The following is a 19680-nucleotide window of genomic DNA, read 5'->3' as shown; positions in this document are numbered from 1 at the left end:
GCATTACTGCCTTTCAGAATACTCAGAGATGAAACCTTACAATTTCTGAGTGTACCATTAGTTTTCTGTTGTTGTTTACCTTTTCAGGATCATAGTTGACATTTCTCACTTTTTAAAAACTGGCTGATAATGGCCATCAGACATATTACAATTTTAAAATCAAAGATCTCAAACCTCCTTCATTTAATAAGAAATAGATGGAAGTAGAAAAATTGATATGTCCCACTTTAAAAAGAGATGAACGCCTAACTAAATCTTTAGGCTTGGTGAAAAAATGAAGTAATCTAGACTGACAAAAACCAGGCAGATTCTCACCTGCTCAAAACTGATAATCACTCATCCCCAACAGCACTATGCTATATAGTCTACCTGATCTTGTAATTTGGCCCACACATTTTTTACCTTTAAACACAAACAGAAAGAAAAAAGAGTAAAATGGGTCATCAACGTAAATATTCCAGAACCCACTAATCCATTAAAATATAGTAAATTCTACATTCAAATTCCAATCTGTCTATCACTTTAACATTAATGCCTTAACATTGGTTGTGACTCGCCTCACATCGAGCTTGTCTTACCAACACACACACGTCCATCCAGTCCTACTGCAAGGCCAGGGAAGCATTCACATCTGAAAGAGCCATCAGTGTTCACACAGCGCCCGTTCATGCATATTCCAGCTGTCTCACACTCATCGATGTCTGTTGGAGAACAGAATGAGCTTTATTAGAAATTAAGTTACATAATGAGCTTTATTAGAAATTAAGTTACATAGAGTTTGATGCTTGGCTCAAACTTGCATTTGTGCAGCCTATTTTCAGCTGAAACTTGCATTCACAGCTGCTTTCAATGCATCTTATAGAAAAATATCAAATGAAAATGGAAACTAGTTCAAATAAAGGTCTTATTAAGAATAATGATTAATTAATTCTGTGAAACAAAAGAAGAAAATTTAAAATTTAGGAGAAATAACAACAAAACAGAACAATTTGATTCTCTCAGGATTTTCCTGCTGCTCAGATGTCTACACTTTCCCAACTTGTTCCCAAGGGGTACATATTCCAAAATAAGGGTCATTCAGCAAAAACATAACAGAGGAATGAGGAAACTGTGACTGCTAAGACAAAGGACTTCTGTAGTGCGCAACTGCGTATTCCCTTTCTGTGTTAACAGTTAGTTTGCACTGTAAGAAATCAGCCCAGATTGCAAAGTGAATCTCTCATACCCTCACCCTGCTCCCCGCAGGACTCAGGAATGCCTTCATAAGGACACCAAAGAATTTCCCTTCCTCCTGCTGTGGGTTCAGTTTTTGGAAGCTCATCTGAATGTTCACAGGCAGACCCTTCCTGCACATAGCATCTCTCTGGTTATCTGCGTGACAATTACTTTTTTCCTATCAGATGCTCATTACAGCCCATTTTATAAACTTTTAATGGATGGACTACACTCCAGTCTTGAAAGGAATTTCCTAATGATTTGAGCACCGAGCAATTGCCAAGCACAAGCTATCATCTTTGCCCAACAATAGTACACTAAACGATAAGGCCCTTAGCAGTGAAATACAAGAGTAAAATCTCATAATATTGGACTATCACAAAGGGATGTCAAATTAGAAAAAAAAATTTTATAGTCTTCCTGTCCTAATAGTAAGATCATTCTCTAGACACAGAGATCATGCCATTATTTTATAAGTGATTAAGAAAAGGAGTGTTTAAAATATTGTTTGGAAGTATGTATAACCTTTGTAAAATAATCACTTCATAACAACTCTCCGTAACATATACAAAAGACAGTGTGTGTGTGACAATTTCCTTTTTTTCTGACCTTAAAAGGGCAAATTGAGAGTGAAACACCTCTATGTTTTACTTAGTTTGTGTTGTTTGGCATAAAACATGGGCTTGTATGATCCAAGATTCCTTTTTCAAACTGCATTTTAAAATAGAAATTATAGTTGAGTATATGGGCTCAGTTCATTTCAACTTCATCCTGCAATCTTTTGTTCTGTTTCAGGCAAATTTTAAATGCTTTTCCCTCTTTAAATGTCATCCTTACTCAGTGTAAGTAAAATTGAGTCAGGAATTCCATGTATGTCCGTATTATTTAAAGGTGCAGACAGTTTTTGCTAAACAATAATGAACTCCTTGGACAGATACATGTTCTCCAAAAATAAAAAATAAAAAAATTAAAAACACGTTCCTTTTGTAAGGTTACTTACAGAAACAGAAAGGCAAAATTGCCTTTTTTTTTTATTGTTAAAAAAAGAAATTGTAAAGTAGTAAGGGATGAAATGTGCAATGTGTTTTGTTTTACACTCATTTACAGATGTGTCTAAAATACTGTCATTGGTGTTTTATAGAAAGGTACACTTGGTCACTCAGCATTGCAGAGGTAGCTGAAATCTTGGCTCCAGTGAAAAAGAGGCAAAAATCCTCTGCTTTTACCAGGGCCGGGATTCCACCCAGTAAATCAACTGCACATGCAGGCATATAGTCCAAATTTCTAACCCTGACAAGGCTCCGCCGTCCTCTGTGGTAAAAGCCGCCATTTTGACAACTTCAGAAATACTCACTTTTCTGACTTTTGCCCGAATACCTCAACCTGGTTCTGGAAAACAACCTAATAGATTAATTCTCCATGTCCAATTGGTTTTTGCCTTTTCTGCTTAGCTTGCTTGGTAGTGCCAGCTGGGTACACTAAGTCCTCTAATTTTAACCAGGAAAAATTTACTCAGACTACTAAACTCCCGCTTCCAGTTGCCTTGCAAGAGCTTTCAATAATGCTTTAAACCTCTGCCTGGCTGATGTAAGTATTTCTGAAAAAGCTTCAGCAAATCATCAGTGGAAGAACCTAATGGTGAAAAAGTTTAATATGTCTTGTATTACAGGGAATACACAAGACTGTGGTGTAACATTCTTTTTTGGCATGTTACTTCATAAAGCCTGAGTGGAATTTTTACCAGACAGCCAAGCACATGCCCTGTACTTATACTTAAATTCCAGTTTTATGGAACTGTCAATTACAGTATTCCTAACTTAGGGTTAGAAATTTTTCTTAACATTTCCAAATTCAGCTTACAATGCATCAAATGAGATGTTTATAGGAGTAACGTGTTTCACACTGCAATTCTTGTATTCCTTTGTTGATCTCCTGAAGAATTTGGCAAAAATACTTGTCAATTCCATATCAAAATTGCTCAGGCAGGTAGCCAATTTGCTGCAGAAACATCAGTTTGTGCATACACATGTTCCCAATATGCGTGAGCACTAACTGCATGTTTAAGCTTGTGTAAGATCTTAATGCATTCGCTTCATAAACAAATTCAGGATACACAGTGTGAAAGATGAGTGTTTCAGAACCTAACTGTTTTACAAGACAGAAATTATTTACTCTGCACTTGTGGTATATACAGAGAGGACTCTACAAGGATAGACACTAAAATGTACAAGGAAAAGACATTATTAAGGATCGATTTTAAACTTTTATTAATGTGACTAGAGACATTTACCAGAGAGTTGCGCTCATTCTAGCCACTACTTTCTCCTGGGAATTTCATGATGCTTTGGGCGAGTGGAAGAAGGAGACACATATGGGAATTTGGGAATACGTGCACTTTGGGTGTCAATGTCTCAAAATCTGGTTTGATTTTCACCCAATTGCAATTTCATACTTAATGAATGTTTGCATGCTCGTTCATAGAGAACAAGGCTTACTGTAAGTGTTGAAAAGCAGTGGGAGAAATCCTTATTTTACTATAACATCTGTTCTAACTTCCAGTAGAAATCAGTTGAGTTGCCTGCAATTTTGGATAATTTTCAAATATTCTCCCTTTGATGCACAGAAGTAACATTTCTCTAGGGCCAGAAACCCCTTTTTGGCTGTATCCATAGTCCTGTTTGGCCAGGAGGCATGTAAGAGAGGCTGTGAAGTCAAGTATCCCAAGTTTGATTTTGAAAGAGTCGAAGCAATTTATGTACCAGTTTCTTGGATGGCATTTCGGTGAACAGACCGATGTAAAAAAAATAAATAAATAAAACCAACCAACCAATCAACAAACAAAACCCATCAACAACAACAAAACGCCATACCAAAAGGTGATCAAGGCACAAAACAAGACAAGTTTTTGGGCTGAGCTTTCATGAGTTAGTCACATCCCTGCTAATGACACAGAGAGCAGCCAGCGAGTGGTCTTTGGGAACAAGACTGTCTGACGTGCCAAGGCCTGATAGGCATTGAACTCTTCCCTGTCTGAGGCCAAGTCTCATTGCCTTCCCACACACACAGACCAGCTTGAAAATAAGCCTTGGCAAAGCGCAGACATACACCCACTATTTGGAAAACAGGTAAGAATGTAAATACAGCTGATTGCTGTTAAGTGTGTGAAAGCTGCTGCCAATGCAGACAGTAGCTTGTAAGCTAATGGGACACATGTACAGATCCATGCATTTGTTCATCTGAGAAATTAAAGGACAACTTATTCTCCCAATCAAAACTATCCTATTATGAAGCAAGAATGGGGTCTCCTCTTGTTATAATATATGAATCCCCTGCCTGAAAGCTGGGTACCCCTGGCTTGCACATTTAGTGCAAAAGGTACCAAATGCAAGAGAATTTCTGGATGTTTTACCAATAAATCATTGTCCTAGTTTGGATCCAAAGTCTAAGTCTAGGTACCATGCATCTCAGATCTAAGACCTGTACAGTGTTCAAGAAGCAAAAGGATCCAGAGAAATTCACCTTTAATGTCAGTAACTCTCAAAAACAAATTAATTCAAACATTTAATTTTGTAACTGGTCCACAAGATGCTGCTGTATAATCCAGTGTTCTTTTTTTGGTTTTGTTTTGTTTGTTTGTTTTTTAATTTACTCAAGTGTAAATACTTTAATTACCTTGATTCCTAGAGCTGAAAGATTTTAAATTTTTCTAAAGAAAAATCCTAAGTAACTTGGCACAGCATTTGCTTATTCCTTATTTCAGCTTCTGTAAGTAACTTGGCACAGCACTTGTTTGTTCCTTATTTCAACTTCTGGTTTGTGCCTATAAAACACGCTGAAACATGAAGACTTATACACACAAAACTTGCAGTTCCTGATGGGACAGAACAGGAACTCTGATGACATAACTAGCAACAAAAAGACTGCAGTGTCTCCCACAAGAGCTTTTGCTGAGCTAGTGCAGCGAACACCAAAGACAATCTTACTGTGGTGCTCCTGTCTGCATCTCGGTCGCAAGGGGTACTGCACACTTCTTGGAGATACTGTATTGACTGGAGACACGCAGGCAAGAATGGGAGACAGACCCCAGGAAGGCAATGAGCCAGGATGTTTGGGTGGTCAAAGGCAGAAAACTTGAAAATGCCAAGCACAAGAAGTGAGATATACTGGAGTCAAACTGCAGAAGACCTCATAGGCAAAATAAAAAAAAAAAAAAAAAAAGTTTAACTAGGTCAGATCACACAGTTGTTGATCAAAAAATATTTCCCACTGGTTGGTTAGGGCTGCTGCTCAGCACTTTGAAGAAGACTGAGTGCTCTCTTGCACAATAACAAATCATTCTAGCTAATTAAAAAAGCATATCTGATGAGAACTCTGCCCAGTGTTTCTTGTCCCCAAGGATCACTGTAAGGAAATTGAAGCTACAAGAGGAATATAACTCTCATACTTTGGGAATCCATTAGTTATTGTGCTTACCTCTGCAATAGCGTCCATCAGATGCTAACTGGAACCCTGGTTTACAAATGCATTTAAAACTGCCGTCCTCATTGATGCACATCCCATTCAGGCACATATTCCTTATGCTGCATTCATCCATATCTGAAAATGCACATAACAGATATAATCCTTATACTGTTTACATAAAAGAACCCCTACTAATTATATCCAAAAGGTAAACCTTAATTTCCTTCTTGGTTGTCAGGGGTACATGATAAATGGGAACATACAGTGGGACGTAGTGCACTGTCCTAGAGGATGCATGAAAGCAGTAACTCCAGTTTTTCATAATGAATAGTTAACATACAAAGGTATGCATACGAAAAAAGTAAAGAGAATGACAAAATAGATGAGAGACTGGACAGTTTAAGAACTGCCGGTTGGTAAAAACCTTTAAAATGTTTTTAGAAAAAAAGGGGGTGGGAGGGATGCAATTGAAGAGAGCCTGCAATCTTGATGAAAATGGAAGCTAGGTTAGAAGCAGATTGCATTTGGAATGGCAAACATATTTTTATGTTACTAAGAACACCTGAAAGGGCAGGAGTGGATACCCGTGTTAGAAGTGAAAACTTCTGTAACCTCTGTTTGATGAGTTTAAGATTTCCAGTGTGGGAGACTTCCCACCACTGCACTCAAGCATGCAGAAGCACATTGAACTCTGCTGCGTTTTCATCATCAATTTCCATTTAAAATAAAACTCGCACCTTCCTGGATTCAGCATGACAGGTCACATAGGAGAGGTACTTACTGGCTTCATGCTGGCATTATTCACTCTCTGACCTAATGGCATAGAATAAGAATTCAAATAAGAATAGCATATACTGCTATTCCGAACCCTGAACAGTCAGTCAGTCAGTCTCTCTCTCACGCAAAGGCAAGAAATTTCTGTGCTTGATTTGAGTAATATATTATGTGCTCTTAGTCTTTACTTCATGCTGGTGCAAATGAAATCAATTTTGGACATCACATACAAGAAAATCAGTACTATTTCGCAGTTTCATATAAAGGACTATACGCAGTTACATTGATGGATGGCACAGGGTCTTTACCGATAAGTGTGTGCATATGTATTCGTAAGAACAAAACTCAATGCATTACAATGCCAGAGATGACACTGTTTCATAAGCGGATGCAACAGACATTCTGGCAACATGTGCAATGGAATTAAAAATGTTTTACCAGACTGCCGATGTCCTGGTTCTTATTACTATTAGCACATGGTATTTGGTGGGAAAGGAAGAAATCAGAATCAAGTGTTTTTTTTCCCAAAATATATTCATTTTCAAGTACCTTTAGGCAATATAGATCCATAATTAGATATTTAAAGACTAACTTATAGTGCTAAACTGTGTCTAAAAAAGAGTCAGGTAAAACAGTCTTAAAATGTCTGTCTCTACCAAGGATTAACAGAATCACTACGAGCACATAAAATCACTGGATCATAATGACATTACAATATATTCGGAATCATGCTATTTTCCTTAATATTGCAGCTGTCTTGGACAGATATTACACTTCTAGACATGGTGTGTTTTCTTTTTACTTACAGGCTAAGTTAGACAAAAATAATTTATGATTAAAAAAAATCGTGTATCTATCCCAACCAGGAATTTTGGCATTAAGTCTTTGAGCTGAATCACTGAGATAATATACTGCCAAAAATGTTTCTAAGAACAGTGCTTGAAATTCCTTTAATGTATGAATAGATCATTGGGAACCCTCCCAAGGACCTTGGGAAGCATGATAAAGAACATTCTCCCCCTCCCCCCCAACTTTGCTAAAGGTCTAGGAGGTAGGAACACATCAATTATGTTTACAAATTTTTCTTAAAAACAGATTTTATGGGTCAGCCCAGATTGCATCTGCATAAAACACACTGCTAGTCACCCAGTTAGATCCCATAAAGTATGCTGTTAAACACACAGTAAAATTAGGCAGCATGTGACTTGTACTCCGTTTTAAAATGTACCACTCCCATCAAAGAAACTGCATTTTGCCATAGTGGTATGTGCTATTTCTCCTGCTGGACAGACATCCTGTTGAGGATTGCCAAGCCAAGGCTCCAGAACTGGCTGCAAAAGACAGTTTACTTGCCCTCCCAGATACAGCAAAAGGTATATAGAAATTTGATTCCTTGCTCCCCTCCTTCCCCTCTCACTTTTCTTTTTTATTGATGTGAATAACCGCTTGCAACTGTAATTACTAATATGGAGTAACTTCAGAAAAGTCTTACCTTCACAGTTTTTCCCATCAGCTGCCACTTGAAATCCAGCATTGCACACACAGTGAAAACTGCCATCTGTATTTATGCATCGTCCATTATTGCAGATACGACCATTCTGTAAACATTCATCAATGTCTGAAAGCCAAACAAAAAGAAAAATAATGTTTTAGGACTTTTCTTTTTTATACTCAAGCGGATTTTTTCCCATTTTTCTTCCCCCTAGGTTTTTAACCCTACATGGAAACAATATTCACCTGAGAACTAATTTATTTTGATTTCCATAACCAAATGCTACGGGTGTGGAAAATGTTCGCCAGCTTTAAATTTCAAGTTGCTGTGAAAGATTTCAGTCAACATTACCCAGCAGCCTGCTCAAACAAGAATCAGACCCATTTAACTGTTGTTGTTTGGTTTTGTTTGTCTGGTTTTTTTTGTTTGTTTTCCATTTTCATTCATCATTAAAATGCTTTTACTGAAATTTAACTTAAGAATAGCTAACTACTGAAGGAAAGACAGAGGAAGTTTGTTTTTTGATGCTGCTTTGTAAAGTAAGAGGAGAGTTTGAGACTTTCCCACCTCAGAAGATATTTCTCATGCTTACTTTATATTTGAAACATCAGCTCCTCATTTCCCTCTCTCTGCAGGAGATGCTTGGCAAATGCTTTGGAGGACCTGAACAGTGATATCACACAAGGCTGGCAGCTCTCCCTTGCCTCCAAACGAGGGGAGAGGAGATGCTGAGACAGACTGTCTAGACATTTTTCAGATTGCTCAGTGTTCTCCATCAAGGCCTGGACCACCTCCCAGAGATTCCTGCACACAGGGGACTCTGTTCACAGGGATTTCAACCAGCCTATGCAAATGCATCTATAGTACAATCACATCATCTTCCCAAATATTCTGGAGGTGCCGTTCCCCAAGCCCTCTCCACAGAAGGGCATTGCTATGCTTGAGGAAGGAACAGAGGACAAGGAGTCCTCCTGAACAGTGCCCCTGGTCTCTAGACAGGTATCTGAGGGGAAACTTACGTCTCTTGAAATTGTGAACCTAGATTTGCCTTCCCAGCAGCATGGTACTACTAGGAAGCTACTAAGAAAGCCCTTAAAATAACTGTTTTGCCAGCACGCAACCAGGCCAGCAGAGGCAAGAGCTGCTTAAGTGGCAGTGGCAGCTTGCATCCCTCTTGACATCCAGCAAAAGCGTACAGGCTTGATAAACCTCTTCGCAATTGATAAACAAGCATCATTGTTCAGTAATGCAGAAAGCGAGTTTTCTCTCTGCTCAGTCCCTTTTCCCCACTTTCGTGGCACTCAGTTGTACCTGAGCCTGACTTTAGTTACTCTGCCAGCTTTCTTCCTCGGGGTAGGCTGAATGCTAAATCATCTCAAGATTTTTCTGGCCTTTTAGTTTTTAGAGTTTGTTAGGATCTCTACCTTCACGGATCTGATAGGGTAACAGTTTTACACTAAAAGAGAGTAGGTTTAGGTTAGACAGTAGGAAAAAATTCTTTACGGTGAGGGTAATGAAGCACTGGAGCAGGCTGCCCAGAGAAGCTGCAGATGCCCCATTCCCCGCAAGCGTTCAAGGCCATGTTTGGATGGAGCTTTGGGCACCCTGGTCTGGTGGGAGGTGTCCCTGCCCGTGGCAGGGGAATTGGAACTAGATGATCTTTAAAGGTCCCTTCTGACCCAAACCTTTCTATGTTTCCATCTAAATCATGGTACAGGAAATTAACACAGAATTTTGGCGTTCTTTACATTCAGAAAGCTGACAGGAGACTCATCACTTGTTTCTGTTACCTTTAGAATTTTCAAATTGCGAAATATCATTGTGGATTTTGCTTTTTTCCTCAGGGAAACTTCTAAAACTCAAAGTTCCCCTCTCACTGAAATGTCTGCAATTGCTGCCACCTCTGTGTGAGGTATGATCTCTTCCTCTTGAAACTATCAGGTAGATTATAATAAGCACTTAGCTTTGATTCCTGAAAATTCATAGCTAATCACCATAAAATTTCACTTTTATTGAGGTCCATTTTACATCTACTCTTCTGCACTTGAAAAGCATTTTTCATTTTGATCATTAATCATTGCTCTAGTAGCCTTATTTATCTAAGTTCCCAACTAACATATTCATTCAGTGAAACTCCTACTAAAATTAAAAGGAATCCTATTAGCAGTTATATCAGTAGCTTGTGTTACAGACAGCAATGTTTAATCAGACACCTATCAAACTTATGCAGAAAACCTTCCATGGAACCTCAGAGCAAGGAATAGATAAACATCTGGTCATTAAAGAGGTTTCATTTTTCAAGAAGGGATGTAAGGAATACATTTGCAAAAGTGTATCACCACAGACACATTTGTATATGCAAAAAATAGAACAATTTACAAAGTAGTCGTGCAAAGTAATTCTACAGTAAATGCTGATTTTGGCAGGCTCCAGTTCTATATGCATATTTTGCCAAACGTACCCCACTAGCCCTTTTCTTTTCCCTAGACTGGTCCTAAAAATTCCTTCAGAAAACAAAGATTCTGCACATCTTAGCACTTTATGAACTGTCTGTCAAGCAAGTACGGTTCCCACAGACTGCAAAGGAACTGCTAAGTGACCACACTTTAATGCCATTAAGCTACTGGGCTTCTGACAACCATGTGTTTGTGTAATGAATCAGTCAAATTAAAAGTGTGTGACAAAAATGACTCATGAGTGAATTCATCACCACTGAGACTCCACTTCAGCACTCCTTCACCACTAGTCAGCTGAACTATGAAGATGCTTCCACAGCTTGGCTGTTTGGCAGCAACTAAGTCAAATATTCCCAGCAACATGCAGCAGTGGTGCTGGCTCTGCATGTCCTCCTGGTTTGGAATAAGCTTCTGTACCACAAATACCTTTCAGATTCACAAAGGAAAAAATAAATAAAAATCACACACTAATACAGATAGCTTTCTTCTGGCTCTTTAAGAAACTCTGCTTCAGGATGACTGCATGTTCAGGGAATCCTCCTTTTACCCCAGAAAGCAAAATATTACAACAAGCTAGGACTTTGAGCATTCAAATTTATCCTACTCCATTTAGATGCCTCCTTTCTTGTGGAATATCAAAGTAGTCGTTAATTCTCCCACCCGAAGTCTCTCATTATGACTTAACCATAAAGGACTGCATTCACCTGTGCTGTCCAATTACCACCTCAGGGCGGTTTGCAAGTCACAGAGCCTTGACAGAGGGCTGAACACTGAGGAGCTACACTTTCCCCACTTCTGAAGACAGGGTGAAGATCAGGACTTTTGTTGTCCTTGTTCTTCAAAAACACAAATAATGGGGATTCTACAGCTTCCCCACCTAGCCTTTTGTGTGCTCTGCCACTTCTCCATACCTTAGTAAGCTGAAATTTACGTTGATTTCTTCCTCTGTCAGTGGGCAGGGAGAACACATGGACATTGTACTCTTTACCCACTGGAAGGCTTATTTTATCTCCCACCTGTGTTAGTCTTTTAGCAGTCTTTATAGGTAAAGTGCTGTTTCAAATAAGGTATGTTTATTTGTCCTTGAGATCTTCATGGAGCAAAAGAAGAAACGGCTGAACAGGTTTTTTTTTTTTTTTTTTTTTTTTTTTGTTTTGTTTTTGTTGTTGTTGTTGTTGTTTGTTTGGTTGTTGTTGTTGTTTTGTTTAAAACAAATAAAAAGTCTTCCACTTCAAAGCCACAAATGCTGCCAAGATACTTTCAGCACAGGACAAAATGTCTTTTTTCATAACCCTGTCTGCAGAAGGCAGGTTAATCATTTTGAAAGAGCTCTTTTTTCTGCCGTATTTCTTTTCTTTTAGTTTTTTTAAATCATACATAACAAGTGTTAAATGTTGCTTAAAAACTGTTTTCCCTCCTGGTATGTATACAATAAAACAGATATGTCTGTAAAACTGTGATTTACCTCGGCACTCTGTTCTCGTTGGTGTGCTCTGATATCCTATACGACACTGGCATATGTAGGATCCCTGGGTGTTCACACAGTCTCCACTGATACATGGATTCTTCTCACATTCATCAACATCTGCAAGACACAGACGGTATATTTTTATTAAGACATTGGTTGAAAGACATTCAGGTCCATAGGGTTATTTTACTGTTTTGTAGTTGGAGAAATAGTGTGCTGCAATCTAAAACAAGAGGGGACACCACTGAATTCCCAATAACAGGATCCCATGTTCTAAGCGAAGCAGGACCTGGGAAACTGGAGTACTCAAGACAAGATATTGTGGTAGAGGTCTCAATCCCACATGTCTGCATTCCCAGTCTCACAGGAGAGACAGATTTTGACAGAAGCAAAATCTTGTAAGACAGATAATCCTTGCTCCTACCATCTAACTCCAGCTGAGTTCCAAAATCAAAGGCCTCAAGAGCCCAGCAAGGTACTCCTGATCAGCTGAAAGAGGACTTGTTAATTTTACTGAGTTTAAGATCATGGCTGCTTTTATTTATTTGTTTACAATAATTCTTTTGCATACTCAAAGAGCTGGTAACTTTTTAAAGATGTCATTTTAAATCACTAAGAAACACATTACAATCACAGATTAATAAGAAATCCTTAATTTTGTATAATTTTGTGACAAGTTACAAGATTTGTTATATGCTGTCTTAAAGGCAAAACTGCTGTAAAAGTAACTTTGCCGTTGAAAGAAGTTTTGCTGTCTTTTTAAATATGAAGTTATTTTGGTGTGTTGTTGTTGTTTGTTTGACAGGGGATTATTTTATATAAGGACTCTGAGTTATTACATTGTCTAGAAAAGAAAAAAAAGTTTAATAAAATTCCCTTCTGTGATTTACAGCAAAAAAATCACATACCAATGCATTCCCCTCTAACATCCAGTTGGAATCCTTTGTTGCACTCGCAGCGGTAGCTCCCAGGAGTGGGAATACAGCGCCCATTAAGGCAGAGATGTCGGAACAGCTGGCAATAGTCAGTGAAGTTCACTGGCAAGATCACTGAAAAAAGAAAGTTGGAAAAATATTTTAATAGCTCATCATAATCATTTTTGGTAATCTGCAACTTGGACAGCATTTTCCGTTAAAAATCAACATTTACCTTCCATCACAACATGAATTACATAGTACAATCAGCACTGGAAGACACAAAACAGCACTTTGTCTCTAAGAGATCTGTCTGAAACCAGCTAACAACCACTGCCTTTTTCATTGTGGCAAATCTGATGCAGTTTTCCTCTTTTGCACGACAAAAGTGGTCTAAAGCTGCTTGGACCTAGGGGAAAAGCAGGTGCGTGGAATTGCAGGGACTCTATCAAAAGCCAACTGTAACAAGGATAAGGAAGACTGGTTCAGTTATCCTCATTTTCAAAGACAGCACAGTGACAGAGGGCAGGAATAACCTTGGAAGGTATGCCTATACGGACTTCGGCAGACAGACATGAACGGGCTATATCCATGCTCCCAGCTGACTAGAAGCTGTGCAGCTACGTCAGTGAAGTGTCAGGCCTGAGTTAGTATACTTTGCCTCTTAGGCTTATTAGCTCAGTTTGGTGATGAACCAAGACTAAATAGTTTCAGCTGGTGCCAGTGCAAATGGAGCCTGCCTGCATCTGCACAGAGCATGGGTCAAACGAACTTGTGTTTACTTGCAAAAGAAAATGTGGTTAGGCCAAGTGATTTTAGGTGGTACATGCCTACTGCAGACTATATGGGCACTTAGTAAATTCCCGGAGAAAGGGCAGAATAAGGAATATATCACTATTCTGCTCTGGCTTCCATGTTGTTCTAGTGAAACCTTACCTATCTCATGTGTATCACTGGAACAGTTCTTTCTTTACATTGGGTCAGCCTCAGTGCCCACCAGACTAGTATTTTTTACCTGTACATCACCTGGCCAAGTAAGAGTGAGGAACACAATCTGAAAGAAGCTGCTTTCTCACAGACAAGCTCTTTAAAGTAACTATCACAACTTAGTTAAAAAGCTATTCGTGTTCCATGATGTTGACATGCAGCAAAGCTCACAATAGCCTTAAAATAACAGTAATGTAACTATTATAATACATACATCTCAGTACAGACAGTAAAGATGTGATTTTGGAATCCTATAGAAAGGAGAAAAACACTACCAATGAGGTACACTTGCTGTAAGATACATGTTAACCAGACTACAATTAGAAGGATATCTAGAAACTATATGGCCACATAAAATAAGTGATAACAGCTGAAGGAAACAAACTGCGCCTCAGAAATGCATGTTTCTATATAAACTAAATGCAGATGGTATAGGAAGAAGCGAATACTTCCTTCTTACCATGAGGTGGTGGAGCCCGAGATGGATAGACAATTTCTGGCTGTTGAGGGACCAGAGGAGGATAAACACCAGGAAGGATCGGTGGAGGCATGACTTCAGGACGACCCGGAGGAATGTCAGGTCTTGCTGGCAGCAAAGCAGCTACTGTGCACAATTTGCGATACTCATCTGAAATGTGAAAAACACGAGTGCTGTTTTAGACTCTTGTAGCTTTTCCATTTAATCCAACTCCCCCCCTTTTCACAGCATGTCAGATTCGTAATAACAAATTCTAAATCATCTGGACACACTGAGCCTACATCAATTTTCTTCATAGCAACGAGCTTTGTTCTGTGAATCAAGTCATTAATCCAAAGGAGGGTATTAATGCTGCTTGTCAGAAGACTGCTAGTACAAAGATAACATAACTGACTTTCTGGATATGAAATTGAACAGTTGAATTGGGACCTGATCTTAATCTCATCTTAATCTGATTTTAATCATCAAATCTTTGATGAACTCAGTGAAAAATTTACCAAAAGAAGGACTTTTGGACTTGATCCCAAGTTAATTTAATACAAACCCTCCCATAAAGCTAGAAAAATACTAGACTGGGAAAAAAAAAAAAAAAAAAAAAACAGTTTCTACTGTATTTCTTAAAAGTTAGTCCCCTAAAACAAAGAAATATAAACATAAGCCATGAGGCAAAAGCAATTAGAGAATGAATACACTAACGCTATTTCATTGTGAAAATGAAGTTTGCCCTTAAAAGCAGAAATCAAATGAGGTGCAATCTAAGGAGTGTAGTCAAAGAGAAACTGAGTCAGATCCACACCAAATTCATCCTTCCCCTGATGGGAAAAATGGGAAAATGATTTATTTTGCTATAAATGTTATCTATACTGAGCGTCATACGTTCTTCTATTGTTTATCTTTATTAGTGGCATCTGCCCTACTGACCCACTTTTCCTTGTGCCCCCAGCTCTTTTGTCCTTGCGAAGTGCAGGTTTGGAAGATGTGAACCAAAAAATGCACACAATTAAAGACCACATTTCCAGCTGACCTGATTCACGTCCGCAATTCATGTGTACGCAAATAACTATTTGTGCAGCCAGTATATTTGAACTTCAAAATTGTAGTTTATGGCAGAAAAGGAGGGAGGAATTATATAATGAAAACAAAATGCTAAAGAGATGCATGAATTTTTGAACCAATATAAAAAATGAGAACTGAAAAACAAGTCCAGTGTTGGAAGATCTAGGTTGAGTATTTCAGCCTTCAACACTTTCATCCTGCTTTTATTTTCACCTGTAAAACATATCAGAAATTCTTCCTGAATCACGAAGGTTTTGTTAAATAAACACGGTAGCCCAAAATTCTGCTTTCCCTGATTATTTGTTTGTGTTTTGTCTTTGTGTTTATTTTCATACTCTTAGGTGATCGGTTTGTTTCATACGTCACTGCATTCCCCTCTATTGTTCCTTAGGGTGACTTAATCTTTAAATCATTCGCAAGAAGATTTTATTGTATTTTGCTTGTTTTGTTCTAGTTTTCTACTTTGCCTATTCATAAGTAAGCTGAATCCATTCTCAGTCAGTGATCTATCTGTGACAAAACAGACACAGAGACATTCAGAAGAAAGTGTCCACTTAAGTACATTCAGAAACACCAGTATGCAATTTTTTTCTAACGACAGTAGTTTTAATAGTCAATTTTCTAATCATCCGTTTTCTACAGCCTACTGATCAGTCTCTGTGAAAGAAACAATACTGTATTTCTTTTTCACTCCAGATTGGTAATGCCCAATTACCCAAAGGCAGTTGACCAAGAGCTGAGGATTTCCGCACAAAAAGAAGTCACGGCATTGGGGCTGCTCATGAATGCAATCAGCACACATGATCTAACCGTTTAGGTGTGAACTGAACACACACGTGGCTGGGTGCCCGCCACAACACTTTTGAATTATTTGCAGTGTCAGTGGCGAACTGTCACTCCATATAAACAATTATTGCCGTGTTATGCAAAGAAATACAGTGCAAGCCTTTTTTATTGCAACTTTAATCTCCATGTATAATTTCCAGCAATAAACAGCCTATTTTATAGTACCATCTGGTCTGCTGCCCACACTGAAAATGCAGCTACTTGGTTACATTATGCAACTAGTGCTCCACTTCATATTGCTGTGTGCTTCCATTTCAGAATTAGAGAGACTTCGGGCCACTGGTACTCTTCACTGATAGCTCTAAATTCCTCATCTTACTTTCTCAGGCTATATTGAGGAATAAATGAACATGATTAAATAATGACAGCAACACCTTGCATACAGGTAAGGCTTTTCAAAGATTTCAAAGCACCTTTGAAAAGAGCAAGTTCAGTCTCAATCTACATCCCAAGTCAGAAGAAAAAAGTGGAATACAGCCATGATCTGGGAGACCTTGCATGGATTTTTGCATCAGGAAGTCTGAGTTCTAGCTCTTTTTCCACCATATGTCTCTGTCTGTGGCCTGTGCCAAATCATTTCACTTTTCCACCCAGCTTATTCAGCAGTTAGATATGAATAATTAGAAAGTATGTAAAGAAAACAGGGACTGTGTTAAGATTGAGAGTTGTCTCCTCCTCTTCCAATTTCAGGTGATCATCAATAGATTATACTATTTTCTAAGCATTATTCTAGTCAATCTTGGATATTTAACATGTTTAAATATTATTAACGAGATAGTGACAGAACCAGGAAGACACCTCCCACAGTTTTGATCTTATTGCTCTGCTTCAGTATTACAGTTTCAGTCAAAGGGTTAAAAACAAGAATAAACACTCCCATATGTGTTCTCTGACAATTTCTTCAGAGTTATACTGCAGTAGTGTTATGACCCCAAATTCTCCCTAAACCCTGCACCTCCCTTGAGCTCCTCCTAGCAATCCTTAAGCTTCTTGTGTTCTTCCTTTCTAAAGCATTTCATTAAGTCTCCACTCATAAACAAACTCAAAAACATCTTTCCTCTACCCCCTCACACTTAGTTTCACAATCTGCTCACCATCTTCTGTAAATTCCAGATTCATGTTATCTGGGGATCTTAATATGCAGTGAGGCACTAAAGCACAACACGTTTTGGTAGCAGACAGAAATCATGTTGTGTCAAATTCCAAAATGGCACCTCAAAGAGCTAGAGATACGAGAAAGGAAACTTCAGTTTTCCAGTGAGAATGAAATTGCAGATGGATCTATTACAGAGCTCTGAAGGAAGCAACTTGAGCCTGAAGAGGATGTTGAAAACAACACCTCAGTCAGGTAGGGTCAGAATATCCAGGCTATAAAACATCAACTAGCTACCGATAAAATCCTTTGATGATGTTTGCTTGCCCTAGCCTATTGGCATTCCTGCCATAGGAGACCGTGCTTTGAGCAGTGGGGCTGGATTAAACAATCTCCCAAAGTGTCTTCTAGCCTCAACTGTTCTGTGTGATCCTGTGACAAAAATACTACTGATGAAAGAAAATGGCTGCCTAATTCAGTGTTCAATCACACTCATAAGAATACAGGTGGATTCATACCAGTGGATCTGATCGGGCACATTTCAGGAGCACCGGCTGCACCAGAAGACCAGCATCGGCCACTGTCACAGCAACACTGCATTTTGGACAAAGGCTGGGGAAGCTGATTGCTGCAGCGCCCATTCGTCAGGGAAGAGAAGCAGTATCCAGGACGCACATCTACCAAGAGAAAAAAAATGGATACATAATCATCAGTTCAACAAGGAATGTGACTTTAACAAAAAAGACAGGTCCTGTTTTTCTTGTTTGATTACACTATCAATGATACAGCATTTTCAACATTAAAAAAAGAAAAGAAAAGGCAGAAACCCACAAAAATCTGGATAAAATTTGGTCTATGTGGGATTTAATGCAGGTGAAATACCTCCTGTGTGAAAGCCAATGTGAAACGTGATAGCAATGAATTAGAGGAGGAAAAACAGAATGGAAATGGGTATTCAGTATACAAAATACGCAGTGCCGCCAAAGAAAAATTCCAGCGTCAACTCTATAGTTAGTACTATATATAGATAGATAGATAGTACTAGATCAGTTCTGTTTAAGCTTTGATTTCAAAGCCACTGATACATAGCAAAAATTCACAGCATTGCAGATCTCAAAGGAGTTATTCATATTTCATTTGTCATGCCTTCCCCAGCTGAAGTAGGTAGTGATTTGACAACATATAGGCCTGCAGGCAAGAGAGAGCAGCACAGCTTTAACTGGTGCCATCACATTGTTTATGGAAATACGCTGTCTTCCTGTCCGAAAAGGGTAAGCACATGCTGTACAATGAACATCCCATACCCAGATTTCATACACTCAGCTCTAACAACATTGTACAGAAGATACCCTACCTTAGAAACGGGAAAGAAAACGTATATGGGAGCAAAAAATAGAATAAAATAAAATAATCTTGTGATAAATACAAAGCTCTGAGCAATTGTTTCACAATACGTCATACCATGTAAAATTCAATAAAAGCTGTAGAGCGATTTGATGCTGCATGATAAACCAGACCAAGTTTGTTTTGAAAATGCACAAACATTTGCTGTCAAAATGTAGTGGAAAAAGTTGCAGATAAAAGCTTAGAACAGCAGACACCATGCACTAAAGAAACAGTATCTCAGTTATACAGGGCATGGTGGATTCATCTGTCTAACAGTGCTTTCCAGAGTTTACTAGATATTCTAGTGGACAAAAAAAAAAAAAAAAAAGCAGGGAAGTTTCTTACTATTTTGAGGAAATTGATATACAGTGATATGTTGGGAGAGTCTGTGATGGTTCTGCGTTTTATTAGCTGGAACCATGAACACAGGTATTACTGGCAGTACAACTAAAAAAACAGTTGGTCTTTGTTTCCAAACTTTAGTTTACTCTTATTATGATACAATGGAATTCTGAAATAGACAAAAAAAATAAATTCTAGTCAGTTCTGTTACTGGCCTCCTGGTATCCAGCTAAACTGCCAAGCACATATAGTCCTTGATCTACCATTTTAAAATCAAAGAAAGCTCTGATGCAAACTGTTCTCCACTGCACCTGTTACAGTTTCCTCTTCACACAAAGCAGACATATATTCAGATGCTTGGTGTGATGGTGGGGTGCATGGGCAGGAAGGGAGGACTGTAACCACCCCTAACCCCTGTAATTCAGTCTTCTCAGTTTTGGTCAGTACAAAGTTCTGAAACAAGTGAATGCAGTAATGGGCAGAAGTGGGAAAAGTGTCTACGTGGGTTCTGTGCAAGCACACAACGTGCCATAAAAAGATAAACAGCAAACATCTTTGTCTGCCTACAGGTGTAAGAGCTTATCCAAAAACTACAACATTTTCAGAAAATGAAGGTAAATTTGTGAGAAAAATGCCAAATCTTTCCATACTCCTAGTAAGTAATTCTTTCCTTATTTAGTTCTTTTTTCTCTTTCATTTTCTGTTGCAAAAG

General features: G+C 38.5%; 1 protein-coding gene and 2 long non-coding RNA genes across 8 annotated transcripts in view; 2 read left to right on the top strand and 1 right to left on the bottom strand.

Annotated features, from left to right (window-relative positions):
* Nucleotides 1-19680, bottom strand: part of FBN1 (fibrillin 1) — a 156514-nt gene that overhangs the window by 72938 nt on the left and 63896 nt on the right. For all 6 annotated transcript variants that reach the window (XM_040569672.1, XM_040569675.1, XM_040569674.1 and 3 more), the window contains 7 exons: nucleotides 17759-17917; nucleotides 14228-14395; nucleotides 12775-12915; nucleotides 11864-11983; nucleotides 7943-8068; nucleotides 5689-5811; nucleotides 579-701 (listed from right to left, as the gene is read on the bottom strand). In XM_040569672.1, the coding sequence (XP_040425606.1) occupies nucleotides 579-701; nucleotides 5689-5811; nucleotides 7943-8068; nucleotides 11864-11983; nucleotides 12775-12915; nucleotides 14228-14395; nucleotides 17759-17917 (960 nt within the window). The remainder of the gene's footprint in view (nucleotides 1-578; nucleotides 702-5688; nucleotides 5812-7942; nucleotides 8069-11863; nucleotides 11984-12774; nucleotides 12916-14227; nucleotides 14396-17758; nucleotides 17918-19680) is intronic.
* On the top strand, nucleotides 7672-10629 carry LOC121075923. Its single transcript, XR_005823246.1, has 2 exons — nucleotides 7672-7823; nucleotides 8578-10629. It is a non-coding gene; the product is annotated as an uncharacterized LOC121075923 (long non-coding RNA).
* LOC121075922 lies at nucleotides 12927-15578 on the top strand. Its single transcript, XR_005823245.1, has 2 exons — nucleotides 12927-13324; nucleotides 15189-15578. It is a non-coding gene; the product is annotated as an uncharacterized LOC121075922 (long non-coding RNA).

This window comes from Cygnus olor, chromosome 11 (genome assembly GCF_009769625.2).
Source record: "Cygnus olor isolate bCygOlo1 chromosome 11, bCygOlo1.pri.v2, whole genome shotgun sequence".
In the NCBI taxonomy this organism is placed as follows: Eukaryota; Metazoa; Chordata; class Aves; order Anseriformes; family Anatidae; genus Cygnus; species Cygnus olor.
Note: the sequence above shows the minus strand (reverse complement) of the source record. Positions and strands in the feature narration are given on the sequence as shown.